Source organism: Staurois parvus, unplaced genomic scaffold (genome assembly GCF_062004578.1).
Source record: "Staurois parvus isolate SC_StPar_1 unplaced genomic scaffold, SC_StPar_1.0 ptg000133l, whole genome shotgun sequence".
Classification (NCBI taxonomy): Eukaryota; Metazoa; Chordata; class Amphibia; order Anura; family Ranidae; genus Staurois; species Staurois parvus.
The window spans coordinates 5,730,005-5,756,497 of record NW_028317929.1 but is presented as its reverse complement, the minus strand read 5'-3'; the positions used below and the strand labels follow the sequence as shown (position 1 = coordinate 5,756,497).

At 40.2% G+C, this 26,493-nt stretch overlaps 1 protein-coding gene across 2 annotated transcripts in view; it reads right to left on the bottom strand.

Annotated features, from left to right (window-relative positions):
• Window positions 1-5,559: 5,559 nt before the first annotated feature.
• The window catches only part of DPYSL3 (dihydropyrimidinase like 3), a 244,859-nt gene continuing 223,925 nt past the window's right edge, over window positions 5,560-26,493 (bottom strand). For both annotated transcript variants that reach the window (XM_089673003.1, XM_089673004.1), the window contains exons 9-14: window positions 26,058-26,214; window positions 15,964-16,105; window positions 15,401-15,571; window positions 11,992-12,171; window positions 9,962-10,124; window positions 5,560-6,112 (exon numbers count right to left, since the gene is read on the bottom strand). In XM_089673003.1, coding sequence (XP_089529129.1) covers window positions 6,021-6,112; window positions 9,962-10,124; window positions 11,992-12,171; window positions 15,401-15,571; window positions 15,964-16,105; window positions 26,058-26,214 — 905 coding nt within the window. In that variant the 3' untranslated portion in view covers window positions 5,560-6,020. The remainder of the gene's footprint in view (window positions 6,113-9,961; window positions 10,125-11,991; window positions 12,172-15,400; window positions 15,572-15,963; window positions 16,106-26,057; window positions 26,215-26,493) is intronic.

Here is a 26,493-nt window from a genome sequence, read left to right as displayed (position 1 = left end):
TTTATTTCCATACACACAAATGCATTGGGAACACTACACATTCTATTCCAAATCAAAACATGAAGAAAAATATATCAAATTTGTGTTGTTTCTCTAAAAAAAATTGAAGAAAAGTGAATATTAGACGGTTCAAAAAAAATAGCAGTGTTTGTATTCTTCTTTACAAACTCAAACATTCACTATATAAACTGAAAAATGTTTGAAGATTTTGCTTTCCTTTGAATCACTTAATTAATATTTAGTTGTATAAGCACTGTTTCTGAGAACTGCTGTACATCTGTGTTGCATGGAGTCAACCAACTTCTGGCACCTGTGAACAGGTATTCCAGCCCAGGATGATTGGACTACATTCCACAGTTCTTCTCTATTTCTTGGTTTTGCCTCAGAAACTGCATTTTTGATGTCACCCCACAAGTTTTCTATTGGATTAAGATCCGGGGATTGGGCTGGCCACTCCATAACGACAATCTTGTTGGTCTGGAACCAAGATGTTGCACGTTTACTGGTGTGTTTGGGGTCGTTGTCTTGTTGGACCACCCATTTCAAGGGCATTTCCTCTTCAGCATAAGGCAGCATGACCTCTTCAAGTATTCTGATGTATTCAAACTGATCCATGATCCCTGGTATGCGATAAATAGGCCCAACACCGCAACCATGCTTCTCAGTGTACTGTGGCTTGAATTCAGTATTTGGGGGTCATCTGACAAACTGTCTCCGGCCACTAGACCCAAAAAGAACAATCTTACTTTTATCAGTCCACAAAATGTTGCGCCATTTCTCTTTAGGCCAGTCAATATTCTCTTTGGCAAATTGTAACCTCTTCAGCACGTCTTTTTTTCAACAGTGGGACTTTGCGGGGGCTTCTTGCAGATAGCTTGGCTTCACATAGGCGTCTTCTAATTGTAACAGTACTCACAGGTAACTTTACACCTTTGATCTTCCTGGAGCTGATTGTTGGCCGAGTCCTTGCCATTTTGGCTATTCTTCTATCCATTTGAATGGTAGTTTTTCGCTTTCTTCCACGTCTTTCAGGTTTTGGTTGCCATTGTAAAGCATTTGCGATCATTTTAGCTGAGCAGCCTATCATTTTCTGCACTTCTTTATATGTTTTTCCCCTCTCCAATCAACTTTTTAATCAAGGTACGCTGTTCTTCTGAACAATGTCTGGAACGACCCATTTTCCTCAGAATTTCAGAGAGAAATGCACTGTAACCAGCATGTACATTTGCTGCCTTCCTTCCTTAACCATTTGCTGCCTGGCCAATGGCCGTTTGGCGGCGGCAAAAGTGCTTCTGCATGCCGGGTGCACGCCATTTGGCGTGCTCCCGCACATGCTCAGTTCGCGCAACTGCAGAGCGGCGCAGCAGCGCGATCTGTCACCGGCCGTGTACCTCGGACACGGCCGATGACAGATCCGAGTACCGGCTCCCGTTGCTGGTGCCATGTGACCTGCTGTGACCAATCACAGCAGGTCACATGACAGTTGTATACAATGGATGGCTTCATTCATGCCATCCATTGTATACTAGTGCCTAGCTGTGAATGGTCACAGCAGGTCACATGCACATGTCCTGATTAGCTGTGACCAAATCACAGCTAAGCACAAAAAAAAAAAAAAACTGAATGAATCGATTTCATTCTGGTAAATGCTTGCTTATAGCAAAGTAATTCTTTGCTATAAGCAAATTGTGTAAAAAATAAAAAAATAAAAAAAATACTGATCACTTCCCCAAAGTAGTACAATGTTACTATGGTAACATTGTACTACTTTGGTCATAGTAAAATATAAAAAAAAAATCTTAAAAAAAATAAAAAAAATGTAATAAAAATTAAAAATAATAAAAAAAAAAAAAAAAAATATATATATATTTTTTATACTGTCACCAGTCAGTGTCCCTGTTCACCGCCATGCCAGTTATATGATGACGCTGTACTGCACTGGTGACAGTATGTAAAAAAACAAATTGTGAAAATAATTTTTTTAATTTTTTCATTTTCCAAAAAATTATGAAAAAAAAAATACAACTTCAAAAAACTCGCCATTCCTCTTATGAAGTACATCGGACTGTCTACTCTGCAAAAAGGGGTCATTTGGGGGATATCTGTACTATTCTGACATTCTTGGACTTCAAGAAATTAGATTGGCCGTCAGTACTTCAGGATTGATCAATATTCAGATCTATACCATAGTTTGTGAACTCTATAACTTTCCTACAAACTAAAAAATACATCCTAATTTGGGTAATTTTCACCAAAGACATGTAGTAGAATACATCTCGGCCTAAATTTATGAAGAACAATTATTTATTTGTAAACTTTTATAACAGAAACAAAGAAAAACGTGTTTTTTTTCAAAATTTTTGGTCTTTTTTTGTTAATTTAGCAAAAAATAAAAACCCCAGCGGTGATTAAATACCACCAAAAGAAAGCTCTAGTTGTGTGAAGAAAATGATAAAATTTTAGTTTGGGTACAGTGTTGTATGACTGCGCAATTGTCATTCAAAATGTGAGAGCGCTGAAACGTGAAAACTGGCCTGGGCAGGAAGGTGTAAAATTGCACGGTATTGAAATGGTTAAATAAGGGCAATAATTGTCACCTGTTTTTCAAAGAATGAATGACCTCACTAATAGAACTCCACACTGCTATTATTTTAAACATGCCCCTTTCAATTAGTGATTCAATTACACAGAATCAGCAGTATGCATGTCATGACTGTTGGGTCTGTTGGATTTCTATTATTCTACTACACCTGCTAGTAAATAATTTGCCATGTAGAAATATCATTTCTACCAAAAACAGTGATTGATCAGGTTAGTGATGTCTGACTGCTATTATTTTGAACACAACTGTAGACTACCCACCTGCCAGCTGACATTGCAGACCTGCCAGGCACTTGTGCCTCCTGTCTGTTCTGCCAGGGGCACAGAGCGAGAGGTGTAAGAGGACGCCTTCATCTCCACGTCAGGCTCCGCCACCAGGTACGTGACAGTATGATATTTGCACTGCATCTGTATGTATTGAATAAAGGTTGGAGCAACTTGAAAGGGAATATGGGGGTAAAGGATCTGGAATTCTCACCCCATCATCATTTTCTTACCTCACTTTGCTGAAGTCCCGTGATACTTGCTTTCCAACCAATCAGGGAGCTTGGTGTAGGGTCACGTGAGTTCCTGCCAGGCATCTTGATTGGTTGTAAAGAGAGTATCAATCTCCCTTGCAACACTATTCTGGTCAGAGAGGAGATCTTTCCCATCTCCCCGCCAACACATTATCTCCTTGCATACAAGGAGAGCGAAAGAGAAATGCTTCCACGCTTCTCTTACAAGCACAGCCTCTCGGTGGGATGTTCTTTCCCGTCTCCCCACCGGCACAGTGAAAGAAGTGTGGAAGGACTTTTCTTATGGCAGAGCCAGTCAATGGGAGATCTTTCCCATTGTCACACAGAGCGATAATGCTAATGCACATTGGGTGATTAGGGTGTGCCCAGGCATACCTGCCCCCCAGTGCAGACACCTATGGCTGTACAGTATAAGCTATGGGTATCATGCTTAGCATAACATACATTTTATGTCTACAAGCACCTCCTGAACACCTCCTCTTGATATCTTTCTAATACCTTCCCTCTACACCTACATCTTACCTTGAGCTGAGATCATATGACAGCCTAAAAGGATGCTGCTTTGCAAGGTTTTGCCCACAATGGTATCAAGTGAAAGAGTTTGGCTGAAAACATAATGTACCTTTTGTTTGAAGCCTTTCTTATTGACATAAATAAAAATGCATATTGACAAATGTTTACATGCAATCTTAAGCGCATTGCGCTGTGCATTAAAATTCATATAAACACGTGCTGGTATCAATGCTAGACACATCAGGGGAAGGCACACAGAAACACATTTTAAGCCCCTGATTACCTAGTCCCAGGAAACCTGAAATCTAGTCAGATAAAACCACCATCTATATTTCCAACAACCCAGGTGCCTGCTAGATGGCTAAATATTGCTTGATATCTTTGTAGCAAGTTAAAAATTAATGTATGCCATGTAATCATCATGACCACAATTCATAAATCTCCCTTGACTGATTTTTATGGTCGGACATATACCCTGCTTCTCTGGTTGGGGTTTCTGCAATGTTAGGACTGGTTAATAATTAAAGGAGGTAAGTCTATTGCTAGAGCTACCATAGACTATTGTCATATGGGCTTGTGTATCATTCCAAACATTCATTGGTTTACTTGCCTTTACTGCAATTTATGTGTTGTTTCATATCTCCTGCTGTACTGTATGACTGTCATAGTTTTTATGTAATTATATTGCAGGGTTTCAGTGGACTGGAATAAATCACTGCACATACTATTGAACAATCTTACTTTAACCCCTTCATGAGCAGGGTTTGAACAATCTTACTTTAACACCTTCATGAGTAGGGTAAAAACAAACCTTAATGCCCTGGTCCAATTTTATAACTTTGACATGTGTTAGTAAAACTGTACATTTCATTGCAACTACTTAGTGTATCCAGGTGGATTACACCTTGTTATTCAGGAAAGATTAGGCTTTCATTTGATTGGACATGTTAATGGATGTCTCCTGAAATTTTTTTTTTATATTGTCAAAGGAAACTTGGCCCAAAATAGTGTAAAAATAAACATTATATTTAAATGTAGCTATATATTTGTATTCAGATACCATGTACCACCATGTATCAAAAAAAATGCAAAATAAATTCTCCTACCTCTGATGATTGCGGCAATATTACATATGTGTGTGATTTTGTTCCTTGTACCCATAGTAGGGCCAAGAAACCAAAGTAAATATTTTGTTTTTGGGGGTTTTTTATGTCCTACCTAAACATACTGACACGAACACTAGCATTGACAATATAAATATATTGACAAAATATAAAAGTGCTTTTTTTTTACCTAAAACACACTGACACTAACCCTGTGACACTTGCACTGCAACACATCCATTAACTGATATTTACACTGCCACCTACACTGTTACTAACACTGACACCCACAATGCCATTAACACTGACACCTACACTCGCTAAGCTAGGAAAAGCATTGAACTAGTTCATTTTTATAAAATTTTTCTTCAACAGACTTCTATGGTGAGGAGGAATAGATATCTTTTGCTCCTCCCTAGCAGAGAAGTCCTCTTCAGAGGAGAGACAACAAAAGCGCCAGCTGCAGACTGAATGATCTTTGTGATAGCCAATCAGGCTATCACAGTGATCATGTGATCAGGATCCAACATACTGTCACTGACAGCTTGGTCTCGATGCTGGGATTGTACAATTGAGCACAGATACGAGAACAAATACATGTGCCACCCAGGGTTAAAGCCTAGTTCCTGGATGCCGCATGTATGTGTATTGCTTTTGTAAAGGGGTCAAATATGATCTGTGTTTGTTATGCTCATTTTAATTTTAGAAAAAAAAAGACTTTGCAATGCGTGGACGATTTTCTGTTCTTCTTCTGTTGCTTAGAGTTTCATCATATTCTGTGGGTTGTCTCCATTTCTAAACCTCATCACACAAACAACAGACAATTTTTGTGGGACCTCCATTTTATTGCAATTCTTGTATAAAAACAGAAAAGCTTGGTGATAAAGGAAGATCCATCATGTTCCACAACTAACTGTATCCACCAGATGTTTGTTTTCAATGCCTTATTAAAAAAAAAACAAAACAAAACAAAAAAAACATAATATATAAAATAACCACATAAGAATGTAACCTGATCAGCACCCTCTGGTAACTGTCATCATCTGAACTGCATGCACTGGGTTGAAATTAAGGCTATGCAATTATGAAGAAACAAAAACAGCAACACTTTTAAAGCTAGGTAGCAAAAAGCATTTGTAAAATGTAAGGCCTGAAGGTAAACAAATCTTCAGATTGGACTTGGTTTTAATTTTAATTTTTTTATTTAATTTTTTAATTTTTTTGCCTGTCTGAAACACCAATTGTACCATTTTGGTTTTCCCACTCATTTAGGTTTCTTAGCTGTTTAGCTGAGAGATGTTATATTAGAACGTCCACCAGGGGGAGCTACGATTCTCCTGCTTCCAGAACGAACGCCACTCTCGTCTCCCTGGTTTCCTGCAAATATGAATATAAAATGTTCAAAGCGGAAACAATGAAGAGACAATGTAACAACATAAAATAACTGCAAACCCCCCAATTCTATGTGATCAAGTTTCCCTTGTTTAGGACAAATTATGTTTGTCAAAACTATAATTTCCAGATTTCACTTATATCTCAACCTACTAGTGAAGATGCTTATTGGAAAACATCCATTCCAGCAACCACTGTATTTCCATGTTTGGAGTGCTGTACACAATGAAGTGAAAGTCCTAATGACGTTAAGAAGGATCCAAGCAAATTAGAATCTTTCTATTACTAAAAGGTGTCCTAGATATGGAGGATTTCACTGTTTTTCCAATACTGTTTGAAAGGTGACAGAGTAAAATATATACTCCTGACGTAGGTTTTGTAAATCCTACCCCAGTTGTGTATAGTCAGCTATGATTCACACTAAAAAGCTCAGACATCAAAGCTGTAGAAGGCACTTAGAGGTAAAAAGCAAAAAGACAATCTGACCCTTCACTGTCATTATACAGTGAACTGACACAGAGTAGTGCAACTATTACCCTATTCAATATTAATATCATTTTTACCAACAAAAATGCGCAACCTGTGTAGGAGCATCAACAGTGATGTCCAAAAGCAGCTACCACTAGCAGGCAGGGCAACAGTATGGAATATTTAAACCTTAGGCTACTTTCACACTGATCTACAGCAAAAAAGCATATGCTACGTTTATTGAATCGCATGTCCCGTACAAAATGCACACACCAAAACACAACGCGGGTGTGTTTTTGATGCTCTTTTAAGAATTTTTGCAGCATTTTCCATTGATTTCAATGGGGAGGTGCGTTTTTTTTACCACACCTAACCTGGATCAATATGCAGCCAGCAGGATATTAAAAACTGCACTGGACCTGCAATGGATCACTGCGAAGAGTATCCTAGGAATACATGGCCACACGTTTTTCTTCAACTTTTTTTTTTAACACATAAGCAGAAGAAAAATGGATCAGTGTGAAAGCAGCCTTTTGGATGGGAGTGCTGCCCTTTGAGTCTGGTATGAATTGTGAAGGGGACCCAACACCAAAAAAATACAATGGTGTGAAAATCCATCCCAGACCCTTATGTGGACATGCAGCCCTTTCCACAGACTATATAGGCCACATGCCCTCAACTTGGGGGAGGGGGGGGGTACCATGTTATTGAGGACAAGGGCTTTTTCCCCACAACTCTAGCCAAGTTGTGAGTACAGGATACACAGTACCCTACTCATTCACAAAAAAAAAAAAAAAAAATGTACCTAGAAATAAAAATGCCCAAACTGTTTAATAAATCCTTTATTATTTAAAAAAAAATGTCCCAGGTTATACATCCATGGTCACGCTGTCCAGCAATGCAGGTCCACATTAATCATGATGAATGATGTCTGCCAACCTGCCCGTTGAGATACCTCTGATCCAATGGTTTCCCTGGCACCAAATGACATTTCCAGGTCTCCTTGCCGCTAAAGTAACCAAAGGGGCGGGGATACCCAGGTGATGTCATTCTTTTTTTTGTAATTTATTAAGGGTACTATATACCCCTTACTCATTCACCTACTTGTTAAAGGAGGCTTTCAAAATTTCAATAATCCCCCTCCCACAGACCACCACAACCACCAGGCTAGGGTTGCAGGGAAAAGGCCCTTGTCCTCATCAACATGACCAGGGAAAGGTGCCCCTCATGTTGAGGACATGTGGCCTTGTATGGTTCGGAAGGGGAAGTGTGCTGGCACTCTCCTCCTCCACACCCTTTCTGGCCTACCAGGTCGCATGCTCAGATAAGGGTCTGCTATGGGTTTGGGGGGAGGGGGGAGCATCATGCCTTTTTTCTCCATTAGGTTGACAGCTGAATGAGTAGGGCAAAGATGAGTGATTAGCTGTTAGGATAATGTCGGGTGCCCACTCCTTTACAACCTACATCTTTAAGCTGGAACTGTCAAATTTAACAGTGGTAGGGATACCACTGCTAATGTTTCACATTCCACTGTGGTAAAATAATGTGTAAAAAATGCATTTAATCCAGCAAAATAAATAAACTTAATGCATTCATTATTTAACAAGCATTTTTAAAAAGATTGATAACTTGTCTGAAAAATAACACGTGTCAATTTACCACTGACGTTCATGCTGTGTGAAATGCTGTAATGCTGTGTGAAATTTCACTTAGTGAAATGAGCCCACTGTTTTGCCCTACTTTAAAGTGGTAGTAAACGTTCACCATGAAAAAAAATCCTTCTGCATGGCAATGTCATAATGTACTAGGATGCACCGCATATAAGCACATTACGAAATACTTTAGAACGAAGCCCCCACCGCTGACAGGGCTTCCATTTTCACCCGGTCTTCCTTCTGAGTTTTCAGGCTGAGGCTGTTTGAATGGCTGAGCCATGATGACTACGCGCGCACATTAGCATTACAGTCACGGCCGCGGCACAGAGCTCTTAAGGGATGGCATGAGTATGTCGTCCCTTCAGAGCGCATCTGCCAGTGATGTCACTAGCTGCAGAAACAGAGAATATTTCCTAAATGGTGAAACTTTAGAAGATATTCCTTATACCTCCAGGTAAGCTTTATTATAAGATTACATGTAAGTAAAAGTGTACCAGCTGTGTTTTGTTGCTTTAAGAGGTCATAGGAGTACAGCACAATACTTCCCTCCTGTCAGACAGTAATAGTTAAGAGTTTCTATTGCTAAAGCAAATAAAAGCAGAGATTGGGGGCAAGGCTTGAATGTACCATTATACATTTGAAGCGGTATTAAAGTCAAAATTTCAAAAAACCACTGACAGACCAGGTGTTTTAAAAGAAGAGACCTTACAGGTCACATTTGTCAAAAATCAGTGGTAATGTAATCTGAGCCGCACATACACACTTCAGACCACATTTACGGCACTCGCTCTGTGCCATGATGAAGTGACTCTCGTGCACACACACGGGAGTGACATCATCATGGCCTGGCCATTCAAGCAGCCAGAGAGAGAGAACCCTGGAGGAAAATCTGGTGGAGATGGAAGCACCTGTGACTAGCAGCAGTGGTGACAGCTTAGTATTGGAGAGTTTCATTTAACAGGTAAATTTGCCATAATGTGCTAATATGCTGTGCATACTAGCACATTATGGCCTAAACCATCTTGGGGCTGGTTTAATAAAGAAAGAAAGAAAAAAAGGTGCATTTAATACCACTTCAAGAATCCCTAATCCATACTACATTAAATGAATATTTAACTTGAAAGCAAAATGATGGTGACGGTGCTTGTGGTTGAATAACAACTTCTAGCTTCTCACTGTTTGTGAAGACATCAATGTTGTTCACTTGCACCACTGCTGCACTCCATATGTCTTATGGCTTACAAACTGTTCAGGAAGATATGCTCTAAATGTGATAATAAATGGGACAACCATATTAAATCCCCCATGCACCAAGTCTGTAATATTCTATGCAGCAGTGCTTCTAATTCACTCACGCAGAGTTTGTCTTTGATCCTATTTCTGTATGATGTCTTGGTAAAGCATTTATGCTGCTCATACACTCAGGAAATTTCCTAGCAGTTTTAAAAACATCCAACTTTTCTATTGTAAACGTTACTAAACAGACAAATGCAACCTACCATCAATAGGTTGCAATATAAAGATTTATGTTGACTTCTAACAGTGAGTATTAAGCCCAATTTAAAATGCAACTAGACATCAGATATTGGTAGTCAGTGTAGCAATCCTAACAAAATCTTGAATGTGATTGGTTGGTGTTGCTGGAAACCTTAGCAATTTATATTTTGATGTCTAAGATCTAGGTACAGAATGTAGATGACTGTACACTTACCAGCTAGACTAAATGCAGAGTGGTGCAAGTTTCGGACTGGTGCAGTCTGCCTTGTTGGAGAGCCTTTAGCAGACCCTGCAGGAATACCAGCCTTGGGAGTGGATGACAAATCAAAGACTGGCCCATCATACATACCCCGAGGAACGGCATGTAGCTCTGCAATCTAGTAACAGACAGAATAATATTTCAACAATGAAATGGTATACAGTATAACATATTTGTAAGGACAATGGCCTTCAACTACTGCTGTTAACTGACAGTACCTATAGACACTAGACAGCATCCAGCTGTGCATATACAATCTGGCCACCAAATGATCATTACTATAAACAGTTATTGACAGGATAACTTGCCTGTGGAGAACGGAGGGGAGTACTGCAGACATGTGCCTGTTATGGGGGAAAACAGCAATTTGTGTAGAAAATGTATCCTAGCCACTTAATTTTTCCCCACCAAGCAAAATCAGACAAAGCCTACAAGCCTGAATATTCCCTCATCCAGCCATTGGCTAAACATTCTCTAATGTCTGTAGGTACCATAAATCATGTGTGTAAAAGTGCTCATTGCAGTCAATCATAATCTTTCTCCTATTCTTCCAGTGCAGGCTAGAAAATGAATGCAAGAATCTGAAAAGCTACTTTTCACAGACTTTCATCAGGTAATTTTCCTGAAGCTATTAATACATAGTTGTTACTGTGATATTCAAAGCTGTATTCTTTAATGATGTGAAAGATATCAAAATCACAGTATAGTATACTATTCCATGCATAAATCATCCTATAATAACACAGATTAAATAAATCTTACATCGAAAAGAATAGTGATGGATTATAGGTGTGTCTTCTGCTCTAAATAATACCATGCTTTCTTTAAAAACAAATGCACAATATCGGTGCACTATACAGTAACCATAAGCTCCAGGTTTCAGTCTTTTGTAGTCAGTTCAATTATAATTTCTGCTTGATTGCTGCAAGTGCTACAATACACCCATTATCACTGCCTAGTGTCTGTAGTAAAAGTAAAAGTGTCATTACATATAGAAGTGTACACCTCACCAGACTTTTTCAAGAGAAATCTTTCTCTCGTAGTGCAGCCAGACCAGAACAAAATAAAATAATCACACATTTTTTCTTAATACACTGTCTGGTCCTAGAGCTTTGCTTGACAAAAGTTAAAGAAAAACTATGGACTCCTAAAAATATGTGCTGCAGCATTTAATTATAAGGGCATCTGCACTTACCAATTTCTCTTAATCCCCCTGCAAAGCCCTACATATAACTGTTGATGAAAAAATATTGCAGGAGTTGTGGCTATCAGCATTGTCACTGCTGATTCACAAACCTGTAGCTTGTCAATCAGCACTTGACCACACCCAGTCCTGCCCACTGCTTTCTGGATTGACAGCACTGCTTCTTATTGCTAAACCCCTCCCTAAACGCTCACTGTGAACGCCAGCGTCTGGGGGGGGGAACATTTGGGACAAAAATTAAGGAGGATTTGGCTCAGGCAGAGGAGATAAATAATTTTTTTGTTTACTTTATGAGGCTTGTACACTGCACAATAGCTGCTCTTTAGCAAAAAACATACATGAGTCTTAGGCAAAAAGCTTGTTATCGCTCCTGGAAATATTAGTGTTTTCTTTGATGACTGCTGGCATCATTTGGTTTAGTCTCATATTAATGAACAATATTCAACTTAAAAATAATAAAAAGCAATGTAGTCCTTCCTTGTGTGCTCTGAGCTACCACATTAATACAGGCACTGGGTCTCCCACTGTTCCCTGTTGACCTCCAACATCTTGATATTACACAGAATATAAGGTGTGACCTGAGTCCAAATCAGGTGCCAACATCCTAGTGTATAATATAAAGAGTACAGAATGGGTAAAGGCTATTCTTTACTATGCCTAGATGTATTCTTTGTAAAATAAAAGTAAATTCAAGTTTTACACAGCTCTGTATTTTTGTACTGGTGCTCTTAAAATCACATTTACTCATTTTAACTTGGTTACTTTGACCTCTATGTCTTACCTTGGTCCTGGCTTTGATTCTCTTGTAGACATAGTCAGAGAAAGGTGTACAAGGAATGAAGTGCCCTGTTCCCTGGGTCACATGAAGGGTGCCATCCTCAAACATGATTTTGCCTTGGCAGATAACCACAAGTGGTGCTCCTCGGAGTTCCATGCCTTCAAAGATATTATACTCTGCAGCCTAGGAAAGATACCAAGGCATGATACAAAGGTTTATTCTAAGTTTCCACCAATACTATGCTATCCACCCACACTTTAATGTACTGCTTCTAATGCTAACTGTACAGAAATTTTAACTGGTGTCTAGATACTCATATACAACAGACAATCATATGGTTACAATAAAATTAAAACACAAATCATAAAATAGTTTGGATTTTTTTTTTTTAATTTACCATGACTCGGTTGTAACATGCTTTATAAGAGTATGATTGTATGTGATGTTTTCAGGGGCTGTCCATGGGTTTGTACATTCAGAATCCTGGTATTGGTGAAATAACTTTATACTTTTGTATATAAAATCCTTTTAAATCTCTACTGAATAAATATGTGCATGCCATATGTACAGTGCTCAGCATAAATGAGAACACCCCTTTTTGAAAAGCAAGTATGAATACAAGAACAATTTCCAACATTTTGGCAAATCTGAGTTTTATAGAACACTTGTTTAGCTCATTACAAGAAAGTAAGGTTAATAATATAACTTGGATTGCAAAATCTTAATTTTTACTCAAATTAGTTGATGCAAAAATGAATACATCCCACAACAAAAACTACTACATCTAGTACTTTGTATGACCTTTATGATTTGTAAGGACAGCATCAAGTCTTCTAGGCATGGAATGAACAACTTGGTGATATATTGCAACATCTACCTTCTTCCATTCTTCAAGAATGACCTCTTTTTTGAGCCTGCATGCTGGATGGAGAGTGATGTAAACTTGTCTCTTCAGAATTCCTCATAGGTGTTCAATTGGGTTCAGATCAGGAGACATACTTGGCCACTGAATCACTCTCACCCTGTTCTTCTACAGAAATGCAACAGTGGCCTTAGATGTGCGTTTTGGATCATTGTTATGTTGGAAAAGTGCACAACAACGAAGGGCACAGAGTGATGGTAGCATCTTCTCTTTCAATATAGAGCAGTACATCTGGGAATTCATGATACCATCAATGAAATGAAGCTCCCCGACACCAGCAGCACTCATGCAGCCCCACAGTAGGAGACTGCCACCACCATGTTTCACTGTAGGCACCATGCATTTTTCATTGTACTCCTTACCTTTGCGACGCCATACAGTTTAGAAGCCATCATTTCCAAAAACATTTAACTTGGTCTCATTATTCCAGAATACAGAGTCCCAGTAGTCTTATTCTTTTTCACTATAGGCCCTGGAAAATTCTGGATGGGCTTTTTTGTGCATGGGCTTTAGGAGAGCCTTTCTTTGTGGACAACACCCATGCATGCTATTTCTCTGCAGTGTACGCTGTATTTTGTCACGGGAAACAATCACCACAGTTTGGCTTTCTACTTCTTTAGCTAACTGCAATGAACACGCATGGCAATTTTCTTCAACTCTTCTTATCAGAAGACCCTCCTGTCAAGGTGTTAACTTCCGTGGATGGCCTGGATGTCTCTGTGAGATGGTTCCAGTTCCATCTTTGTTAAATTTTTGTATCACTTTTGCTACAGTATTCTGACTGATAAGTAAAGCTTTGCTGATCTTGTGACATTTCTTTTCCATGTGGTGCCATTGCTGACAGCATGAAGTGGGAAGGGGTTTTCTTTGTTAAGTACCCTATTATAATCAACTGTCTGCTGGACACCTGTTTAATGAATAATTAGACTCACCTGTAGTTGAACTTATGTAAATTAGGATTTTGTTGTCTAAAATGTAGCTGTGCTCCTAAGAGTTTCACTGGAGTGCATTCATTTTTGCAACATGGTCTTGAATGAATTTGTTAGAAAAAATACGTTTTTGTGTGTGCAAATTAACAAATCTTGTGGCCTGCATTTATTGGAGTATTTTGTAGTATAGTGTCCCATAGAAAATGTTGGTTCTGAAAAGAAAGTAAGGTTTTCTGACATATCTGCTGGGGTGTACTCATTTATGCTGAGCACTGTATGTGAAATAGTGTAAAACCAAAGAAAATCTGGATCACTAACTTTATAAAAGAATTTCTGCTATGCTCTATCTTCAGACACAAATGGCCTGCTACACATGGGAGTTGATTTACTAAAACTGGAGAGTGAAAAATCTGGTGCAGTTCTGCATAGAAACCAATCAGCTTCTAGGTTTCTTCTAGGTTTCTTGCCAAAGCTTAATTGAACAGGCTGAAGTTAGAAGAGCTGATTGGCTAACATGCACAACTGTACTAGATTTTGCACTCTCCAGTTTTAGTAAATCAACCCCATAATCTACTACTACAAAATCAATTCTGGCCTATTTACTATGTGTTTTTATAGTGCAGTTGCATTTCGGTACACTGCAGTGCAGCTGTTTTGTCTGCTACTATAGTAGTGTGTGGAGGAATTGCACTGCAATGCAAAACACCATAATAACATGGCAAAATGTGTGCTATACCCTATAAAGGGTAGATAGAAATGAGTCTTTAAAATTTCATATGGTCCCATGAGCCACTTTAAGGCATTTTTGATCAGATGATGTTACTAGCTTGTCACAAAGGCTACATGACTACAAACAGAAGGAGATCCAAGAAACCAAAAACATTCTTCAAAGGGTCAGTGCATGGCAAATGTATATTTCTGTTTTTATTAGAAGGTAACAGAGTTTAACCATCTGATTGTTTCATAGCGCTCCTGATTGTCTGCACACCTGCTGCATCTATTATAATGGGGCCCCATTTTTCCTGTTGGATTTTGTATTTTATATTATGGAGAATGCTCCAGGAGATGCAGAAAACCCCCCCACACAGATGCTATGGAACACCCAAAACTCCCAGGCGGCTAGAACAAAGAGTTGGAAAATATTACATAGAGACATAATTTTTGCGTAGACTGTGGCTTTAAAAGTACTAACAAATGTGAAATGTACTTTGAGCACAATACCTTTAGTGATTTTCATAATTCTTCTTTATTTTATATATTTTTTAATATATAAATGCTTTTTGTTGTATTATTTCCTGTGCATTATGTCATATAACATTATTGTCCAATATTGAGGTTTTGGTATATTCACTTTCATTATCTGGCCCTGACACCGTTGGCTTCCCACCTCCTCTGCTGGACAGATCCAAAAGATGTTGTCATCCAATTAGATCACCAATGTTTACCACCTTAGAAACCAACACTGTAACGATGTTTTATTTCACCCCGTGCTCTATAGCTACAGGTCATACATCCTTCCTATCAAATATCCTATCTTCCATACATTTCAAGTTTGACTTACAGATTGATGACTTTTGGCAGAAACGATTTTTACTGCATCGGGATCCCAGATAACCAGGTCACTATCTGAACCCACAGCTATTCTCCCCTTCCTGGGGTAGATGTTGAAGATCTTGGCAGCATTGGTACTGGTGACAGCAACAAATTGGTTCTCGTCCATTTTGCCTGTAGCCTAAAGGAAAAAAAAATAATTATTTTCTAATATAAATGTGTACCAAATTCTATTTGTATCACTGCAAAGTTGTAACCAATTGTCCAGTGTGCCATTATATTATTCAGTAAAACTCGCTTTGGGATATCCCAAGGCCAACAGAAATGCTAAGGTCCTTAGAAGTATCTGTCAGTCTTGAAAACGTTTTGCTATTTGTATCTCTTTTAAGATTTTCTTTTACTTTTTGTGCTGATAAAGTAGAATGTCAATCTCCTGTACATCAACACAGGCAGGAATACACTTTCTGTATCAATTTGGGAGGGATTTTGTTTAATTTTCTGTCTGCATGACCACTTGTATATAACTTCATGTACTATATTTGACAGGAGGAGAAGCAACTTATGGATTCTTACCACTGCCTTGTCCCAGATGACCGACATCCTTTCTTCAATACCATTTGTCCCCTCAGGAATGAGGGTAAAATTATCCTTTCCCACTGCCTTCTGAGCAGTGCTGAAAACGGTGTGAGCACTGCCAGTCACCTGCAAGTCACCGCTGTAAAAAAAAAAAAAAATAAAAAACACAAAGTTAGGCATTTTCATTTTTTATTTTAAAATATATTTTCGATTTATTGACATTTTTACGAAAATATTGTGAATATTTGCTTTAAATAACATAAATATTATCATTAAATGATCATAATAATTCTTAGTATAGTCATCTTCCATACTCCATGGCCAACTTGGGGTGAAGTACTATGTGGTTTTGGTCCCCTGCACAAAGGCAGACACCCCATGTGGCCATATTGTTTCACTTGGTCAATATGATCAAATTTGAACCTCGAGCCACAACGAGGTTAGGTGCTAGTAAAATTTGCCATCTATATCTTCATGATGGTTAAGTACTAGGGAATCACTTTTACAGTTCAGGAAGCATGGGTTTACCATTATAGGCCTGTGGATAAAAGCACCAGAGGGCGAACGAGCGGTTTTTCCTTTGGTTGCTATGTGCACGAACACAGACATTCCTGTTGGTGCACTTTTCATACATAAGCTTTCTTCAAATCAAAAATAAAAGACATTTTCCAAGAGCTAATCAGAACCTTCTCGTACTATTTTAAATATTTATTCATTGCACATGGGCCACAGATTAACCAAAGATTACTCCACTGTACACTAAGAATTCACTATAATCAAATTCACCAAGTTAGACATGTTTTTATTTGTGCAATTTAATTCAGCATGGCCATATTAATTTTTGCAAGTATTTGGTAACTGATTGCAGCAGCAGCCTGTTATCACTTTATCACATTTGTTCTTTAAATGTGTAAATTTACTCTGCAAACTGCTAAAGGAAAAGCAGATTTTTATGGAACATCTGGATTGGGATGCAGGTGATACCCTCTGGACTGGAATTAAAGTGATACTATCTGAACTAGAAAATATAAAGTGATAGATACTATGCCATAATTCAATATAAAGTCTGACAGGGCATATTGAATACACCTAATGAATTAGGAAAGCTTTCATTTTTCATGTTTTGAGTCACTAAATGGTAATACTTCATCTACAGTCTTTTTAGTTTTAATGATGACTTGTCATGCTACAGTAAAGAACACAGTTAATCTGATGACATGGACCCCATGCAGCATATGTTACTTGTCACACTGCACAGAGCATACTGTATGTGTTCTTGGGTTTTATGATGAAATTGGATTATTGTACTGTCTGTAAAAACGGGATGTTTTGTTACTCACTGTAAAATCCCTTTCTCTGAGTTCATTGACGGAAACGGCTTCTTCTTCTTTATCCATGACCAAATGGGGTTTTATAGCCCCACCTACAGAAGTAGGAAACTAGGCAGAAAAAAAACTTGGCACCTCCTTAGGGCAGATCCCTCTGGGCATAAAACCCTCTCTCTGCTATAGGCCTCCAGTCAAAAGCAGTGTCAAAGGAGAAACACCATAGAGGGGTGGGTACTGTGTCTGCCAATGAATTCAGAGAAAAGGGATTTTACGGTAAGTAACAAAAAATCCTGTTTTCTCCTATGCTTATTGACAGACACAGCTTCTTCTTCTTTATCCATGACCAAGCAGGGATGTGCCCAAGCAGTGCCACAGCGAGGGGTGGGCAACCCAACTAATGGAGAAAAAACCCAGGGCAACACGCCAACACTCCGGACCACCCCAAGGGGTGCCCAAGAATTCTAAATAGCCACCTGCACAATCTTGCAGCTAAAACTAATAAATTCCAACACATCAACTGTATAGAACATAGTAAACGTGTGCACAAATGACCAGGTTGCCGCTTCACAAGATTGAGGAACAGACGCCTGATGTCGGAGCACCCAGGAGGCACTAACTTCCCTGGTGGATTGCGTCATAACAGGAAAGCAAGCGAACCACATCCAAGGAGTGCAGAGCCACCTCCTTAGGGTGTGTCGGCTGAGGACACAGAGAAGGAAGGACAATGTATGCATTCAAGTCGAAATCCGACACCACCTTCAGAAGAAAAGGAAAGGTAGGCCGAAGCATCACCTGTCCTAAGCAAAATTGGATAAGGCAGCACACAGGCCAAGCTGCCTATTCCAGTCCCTCCAAGCCGAAGTGATAGCAATGAAGAATCCAACTTTCATCAGGATCGTAAGCAAGTGAATATCCCAAATGCTCTTGAAAAGGAGGCTAATAAAGAGCCAACACTACCAAATGCAGGTCCTATGGCAGCAACAGGGAGCGCAAAGGGGGCACCACAAGACGAACCCCCTGGAGAAATGTGCAAACCAAAGACAGGCTTGACCAAAGGACGCTGGAGAAAAACAGACTGACCCTTGATCGCACAAAAAGCAAGCTTCTTATCAAGGCCACGTTGATGGAAAGTCAACACCTTAGTCAACGAGAAAGAGGACGGAACCCCAAGCTCCACACAATATAAGCTTTCCATGTGCAATGGTAATCTTTCGGGAAGTAGACTACGAGCCCCTAACACATTTGGAGACATCGGGCCAGATACCCCCCTGTCCTACCGACCCTGACTTTCAATAGCCATACTGTCAAAGCCAGCAAGGGTAAGGCTGGGGGGAAAAAAATGCCCCCTGGGATAGAAGATTCCCCCAAAGAGACTGCTGCCAGGAAGCATCTATTGCCACCCACACTACACTGGTGTACCATCGATGGCAAAGCCAGACCATAGCCACTAGCATGACTGGTATTTCCTTTGGCTTCTATCCACGCAGCAGTTGAGGAACCCACCACATACAAGGCAACTACCCCCATCTCACATAGAAGGCGAAGAGAGATATCCCCATGGGCTATCACCACACCAGCAACATCCGACCTCCACAAGCAGCCAGAGGACTGTACCATCAGGCAGGATGGATGCAGGCAAGTGAGGCCCATGTGCAGGAAGGAGGGGGGGTGGAGGGGCTGCATAGGGAATGGATACCACCAAGGTCTGGGGCTGAGGGGGGTGGAGGGGACCCTGCAACGCTGACCACCCCAGGGAGTACCTGCGCCATGTCCCAGTGGGAGGAGGGGGACAATTACTTATCAATCCAGCGGAGTGTGCGGGTAAGGCTTCCATGACAGAGCCTTCTCTCCACCAAAGTGGGGGGCTGTTGGCCAGGGGTAACACTGTGACACAGACTATAGGCACCCGGCCATATGTGCCCTGCAAGACGTTTAACTTGCTAGCCGCCCTGTTCCAAGATGTGGCTTTGTCACAGTGCAGAGCTAGCAGTCTGCACACGCTCGCTGATCATACTGGGGTGACCATTGGATCTGGATTATCCATGAACAAAAGAAAAGTAAGAAAGAAAAAGCTATGGGACCACAGGAGCAGGACAACAATTCCATACTTCTGAAGACTCTAGGCAGAATGACTAGAGGCCTATAGCAGAGAGAAGGTTTTATAACCAGTGGGGACTGACCATAGGAGGTGCCAAGTTTTTTTCTGCCTAGTACTACTGTAGGTGGGGCTATAAAACTCTGTTTGGTCATGGATAAAGAAGAAGAAGCTGTATCCGTCAATGAACGTAAGAGAAATCTTGTTTTTGGGGTTCATTAAGGGACAAAGAAAGACATTTATTGGTGGGTTATACTGCTGCCTACAGGAGGCAGTGGTACACAAAAAAAACTATTAGGCCAGTCCAGGATAAACCCAAACCCTTCTCTTCCTTGCAAACATCGGTTTGTTGCAAATAGTAACAACGGCATGAGCATAACCACAGAGGGATTTGTCCTGTGTACCTCAATGCACTTAAAGAAAAGGATGTTACAGTGAATCAAAAAAATCGTATTTTCTTATTCATTGAGGGACAAAAGAAGTAATCTACTACCAGCAGCAAACACTAACAGGGCCAAAAAAAAAAAACGGAAATGGGTAATACCTGCAACCCACAATCTGCACAGGTGGGGTCCATGACACTTTAGGGTGCTCCAGTCCAGGTGTAGTGTAAAGGTTTTTGCAACTAAATGTGTTCTGAAAGACTCAAGGCTAGAAACAACAGGCCAATCCTCCAGATGAACAGTAGGTACTGCATCAATAAGGGTTGAAATGGTCTCATATATCTGTATTCGGTATGTAATGGCAGAAGACTGATTCTTCCTGAATCTGAGTCAGAGATATTTATTGCGTCTACTGGCCTCGCCTCTTCTAAGTCTGCAGTTAGGTCAAAAATCTACTCTGCGGGAGAAGGCAAGGAAGTGTGCCTTAAATCTGGTTAAATTTGGCCACAAAGTTTTGTGTGATTGCAGTAGGGGCACCTGATGGCAAGTAAGGGGACTCATCCATATCTGACGGAGCTAATGGGATTCCAATGAGATAGAACTATAACCATAGGTTCACAAGATTCCAGACTTCAGTGCCCTCAAAATGCACAGAATGCACAGAAACATTGTTCTTAGAATCTATAGGAGAGCGCGAGTTGGGGTTACCCACTCCAGTGGAACTATTCCCTTTGTATCTAGCTACAGACATGTTACAACTGTGTGGCAGTGATGCCACTAGCTCAGAGTACAAAACAAAGCCTCAGGTACTCACAAACCCAGTCTGCTGGTAACCGAGGGTTAGCAGGCCACAGGTGAATATAGACAGGCAATAGAAATGGACCAGAGATTAGAGTTCCACATAGAAGGCAGGAGCAGCAGTGGGGTAATGCTTCCATTGGTGCGAATGACGGGAAAGAGAGTGCAGAGTGCATATACACGACATTGCACCAAGGGAATTATATCAGCATTCCATCCCTCAGCATTAGCTCCTTCTGTGGTGATTGGGTATAAAACAGAAAATTCATTGGCGCCCATAGGTGCAGATAGTGAGGTAACTCCCAGTACTTTACCCGACTGGCCTACTCACAAACTGGGTATTTCGAGAAAGGGCAAACCAGTGGCACTCTGCAACCAACCTGTTTCCAGAGGGTTTATTGAAAGCAATTAGTGTGGAACCAAGTGCCCGAAGGTCACTTCCAGGCTACCCCTGCAATGTCCAGTCAAGTATGGAAAGCATCTAACGTGGAATCCAGTGCCTGATGGTCACTTCCAGACTATCCCTGCAATGTCCAGTCTTGCGGGACCTTGGTACAGTACTCCAAAGCTAGGCAGAAAGAAAGGCCAATCATATATCCCTCATATAGAAACCAACACAAGTAGCAATGTAGCACACAATCTGGACTGAAGAAAACAATTTAAAAGAGAATAGCTAGCAAAAAATGCTAAGGGTTTTTTCTAGCTGAGTTCAAGAAAAGATGTGAATTCTCCTATGACAATATGACAATAGCAAAAAACGTAGGTGTGCTCGAAAAATGAATGGATATCCTGGGCCCGCCAAAACATCCAGTGTCCGTTCCTCCTGTAAGTGGCAGTATAACCTGACAGTAGATAATGTCCTGTATCCCTCAATGGACAAAAAAACAAACCACATTTTGAAATTTTATAGGTCATGAAACAAATATTATAAGTAATCAGTAGGTGGTAGCAGAGCACTGATTAACTTTCACACTAGCCTACTTTGTGCCTACTTTGTCCAAAGGCTGCAGATGTACAGACATCCTCAAGAAATGATAAAAGCGTGTCAAATTTCTGCTAGCAAACAATACCTCATAGCCTGTTCTCAGAGGAACTGCATGACTTTCTATTTTCTCACTGCAGACATTAATTTCTAATGATGTCATTCACATTCCACCAGAGAGCTTAGTACGTTGGTTTAACCCAGGAGTCACAAGTTTTACATTTAAAGTAGTTTTACTTTTCACCCTGTCTCCTACTTCAAATGCATAAAGATTAGATTGTCAGCTTTTCTGAAACGGACTGATAGGAGTATTTACATCATTTCTGTAAATTAACCTCTAAATTAGTAAATCTGCCATGAAAAAAATAATAAAATGCTGGAACACAAGCTTTTGTTCTTGGCTAGTTATCTTTAATTTGTACATGTATGAAAGGTGATTATACAACTGAATATCAACATACCAGCAATCTATGAACATAAGCTCACTGCTAATTGGTGTTGGGTGAACCAAACTTTATGTCTCTGTAAAAAGCAGCTCAGGAAAAACATATTTACTAATCTGGAATCTTATATTATGCTACTTTGAGATATTTTCAGACTCCAAAATGACAGTGGGTGAGTGCTCAACTCACTGATTCTAAATAACAAAAAATGTAATATAATGCAGCCTACCAGTCCTTGGATGTGAAACTATGCACTATGTATGTACAGCACCCCCGAACTCTGCATGTAGCACACCCCTTAACTCTGCAGTATGTATGTAGCACAACCCCGAACTCTGCATACAGCACAACCCTGAACTCTGCACTATATATGTAGCACAACCCCGAACTCTGCATGTAGCACACCCCTGAACTCTGCACTATATATGTAGCACAACCCCGAACTCTGCATGTAGCACACCCCTGAACTCTGTTCTATGTATGTAGTGCAACCCCAAACTTTTCATGTAGCATATCTCTGAACTCTGCAGTATGTATGTAGCACAACCCCGAACTCTGCATATAGCACACCCCTGAACTCTGCAGTATGTATGTAGCACAACCCCGAACTCTGCATATAGCAAACCCCTGAACTCTGCAGTATGTATGTAGCACAACCCCAAACTCTGCATGTAGCACACCGCTGAATTCTGCACTCTGTGTAACCACACTGAACTCTGCACTCTATATGTAATACACTCCTGGTATTTAATGCCCCTTTCATTTCCACTGTTAGTGAAATTTGACCATACCCACTATTTGATGCGGTTTGAAGGCTGTGTGTGTGGGGGGAGGGGGCTTTGGGGGGTTGTGGTTGAGTTCCTGCATCTACTTTCTGAGAAATAAAGCTCTGGTGACAAGGTTACTTTAACCTCTTGCCGTTCGCTCACTGCCTATAGCCAATGTGGGCTAATGTACCTGCACGTCAGCTGGCATGGGAGGCTCCTGCACGGCTCACAGAGCGTGCACCCAGAAGCCTGGCAATCCTAATGTGGATCACATTACTGCTGTGTCCAGGTGTTCACATCGTGTTCTACCATGTGACTGTTATGACCAATCACAGCACTCACACTGTAAACATTGAAAAATAAAGTAAAAATCGGTTCTCTCTACTCTCACTGTGAGAGCAGAGAGAAGCAATGCAGCAGTTTGTGAGTGTGCAGCAGCCTGTCAGGATGCTTGTACGCTCACAAACTGGTGTGTCAGCCACCCCAGTGTCCCTGATTATTGCCTCAGTGTCCCTCATCACTGCTCATTGTAGTCTATAGTAAACAATACAGCCAGCCCTGTTATCTTTCCCAGTGCACACAATAACATAGCCACACATCATACCGCCCAGCATGCACACTCCGCTCCTCACAACACCTCCTTCTCTCTAGTTCCCTTGTCTCCTCCTCCCATGCCTGCCTCCAGGACTTCTCCAGGGTGTCACCCATCCTCTGGAACTCCCTGCCCCAACCCATCAGATTATCACCTACTCTCCACTCCTTTAGGGAAGCCTACCCCACCCCCTGCTAACTTGCCGACCTCCTCCACTCTTCCTACCACTCCATCCCCCACAGCTATCTCCTCCTGTACCACTATCCCCTCCCTCCTAGATTGTAAGCTCGAAAGAGCAGGGCCCTCAATCCCTTCATGTTTTGCATTGTATTGTATTGTTATTGTTCTGTCACATGTTCTGTCCCCCTTTGTAATGTACAGCACTGAGCGAACCATTGGCGCTTTATAAATACTGTATAATACTGTATAATAACTGTCCTAATCACCGCCATACCAGTGTCCTGATCACCACCTTACCCCAAATCAGCTCCCTGATCACCGCCATATGCTATACCAGCACCCTGATCACCGCCATATACCATTAAAGCACCATTATCACCGCCATACCCCATACCAGCACCCTGATCGCCACCATGCCCCATACCAGCATCCTGATCACCCAATATGCCATACCAAAGTCCTGATCACCACCATACCCCATACCAGCGTCCTGATTATCGCCATACTCCAAACCAGTTTCCTGATCACCAGCATGCTCCAAATCAGTTTTGTGATGACCGCCATACCCCATACCAGCATTCTGATCACCGCCATACCCCATATTAGCATTCTGATCACTGCCATACGTCATACCAGCATCCAGCATTTTAGGATCTCAACTGATTAATTTTCAAATATACCTCATATCAGCATTCTGATCACTGCCATAGCAGCATCCTGATCACCACCATACCTCATGCTAATGTCCTGATCACCGCCATACCCCATACCAGCGTTTTGATCACTGCCATACATCATACCAGTGTCCAACATTTTAGGGTCTCAGCTGATCAATTTTCAAATATATATCCCATAGTTTGTAGACTCTATATCTTTCACAAAGACTAAATAATATACACTGTTTTGGGGTATTTTTACCCCAAAAATGTAGCAGAATACATTTTGATCTAAATTTATGAAGAAAGATTATTTATTGGCAACATTTTATAACAAAAACTAAGCAAAAATGATTTTTTTTCAAAATATTTGGTATTTTTTCATTTCTATAGCAAAAAATAACAAACCCAATGGTGATAAAATACCACTAAAAGAAAGCTCAATCTGTCAAAAAAAAAGATAAAAAAATTCATATGGGTACAGTGTTGCTCAACTGCGCAATTGTCACTCAAAGTGTGACAGTGCTGAAAGCTGAAAATTGGCTTGGACTGGAAGGGGGTGAAAGTGTCCACACTTGAAGTGGTTAAATAATTATTTTATCAGTATTCTGTATGAGAAAGTAAATTCTTAAATTATATCACACAGGTTACTGCTTCTTAGAATACCACTAGCATCTGGGATAGTGGTAGTTATCTATGAGATAACTATTTGGAAAAGCAAAAAGTAGGTCTATTCAACGGGGAGATAAAATAACATTTCATAAAGAAGAATTCCCAATATTTTCACAATGTAATATTTATGTATGTGATTACAACATGTAGATAATTAGTGAACGCAGTTAAAATAACTCATCATGTTAATAAATTAACCCCATAATGAGAAAAGCTCAGCATGTTGCTGAATCCTATACAGTTATTGGCTTTTAGCCATCTTGCAGAACTCGGATTTGACTTCCCTTCTAAACTATCAGCAGAAAAAAACATGTCTGTAATATCCCCAGAAAAGCATGCAGGAATCTAAAGTGGGGATTACTAAAAATCATTACAGTATTTGTACAAGATCAATTTTTTGTAATAATTATGGAATTTCAATTCAGGAACAAAATGTAGCAATTCACTTTTATTACTGCTGTACAGTAAAATATCAGTGATTTGCGCCACTGTCTGGTTTCTATTCTGTGTGCAATCAGTACAAGACCCGTCCTTGTTAGTGCATGCATGTATATGTACCTGCCTTAGGCCTGGTTCACACCTATGTGTTTTTCAGTGCATTTTCAGTTTTGCAGAAACGCACTACATTCCATTTAGCATGGTTTCCTATGGGTCATGTTCACATCTGTGTGTTTTCCACTGGTGTGGTTTTTAGAAAGGGTCAGGCAGTAGGTTGTGTTTTTGGTTCCATAAACCTCAACAGAAACGCATCCAAATACAGTACTTGCATTTTTATGTGTTTCTGCTGCATTTTTGCAGTTTTTTCCTGCAAGAAAACAGACACCTCTCAAAAACACATTAAAAACACATCAAAAACACATATGCAAAAAAAACACATTGGGAATAAACAATTGCAACCTGCATACTGTAGGTGTGAACCAGGCATTAGAATTTTTTCACACTGATACGTTTTTAATGTGCTAAAAACACACCAAAAACACAATCTCCTATGGGACTATTCACACCACTGCACTGTGGGTGCAATGCTTTCTGAAAAGTCCCACATGCTGTATCTTTGGTGCTGTTTTCAAAACTGCACCAAAAATGCAGGTCCCCATTGAAATGAATAGAAAACACATAAAAAATGCATTAAAAAAAAAACCACACCTGCCTTGTGTTTTTGGTGTGTTTTTTGAGTCATATATCCCATTCTTACCTAGCCAGCAGGGAGTTGATGTAGTCTGGAGTGGTGGGGTCAGGGCTGAGAGGTGGAGAGGTTACAAAAGCAGCAGCTTTAGCCCAGTTCTTGCTCCAGTAGTGTGTTCCATCTGTACCCAGGCTAGCTGTGATTGGTTCACCAAATACAACATTGCCTGAAAATTGAACAAATGTGAGAAATGAGTACTAATTTGCCCACTGCAACTTGATTAATAAAAGAAGACAACAGTGTCTTGTTTAACAAAAGAAATGAAGATTTGTGCCAAGATGTAATTTACACATTGAGAAAGCAATGGAAAATGATGGTATATTAGCATGTACTGTATGCACAGATCAGTCTTAAAACTTTGCCATCTGCTGGACATTACTTGGCACTGCAGTGTAGGCCTCTGCTGTGCATACCTGCTGCTACCTGCCCTCATTAGTGGACTTTA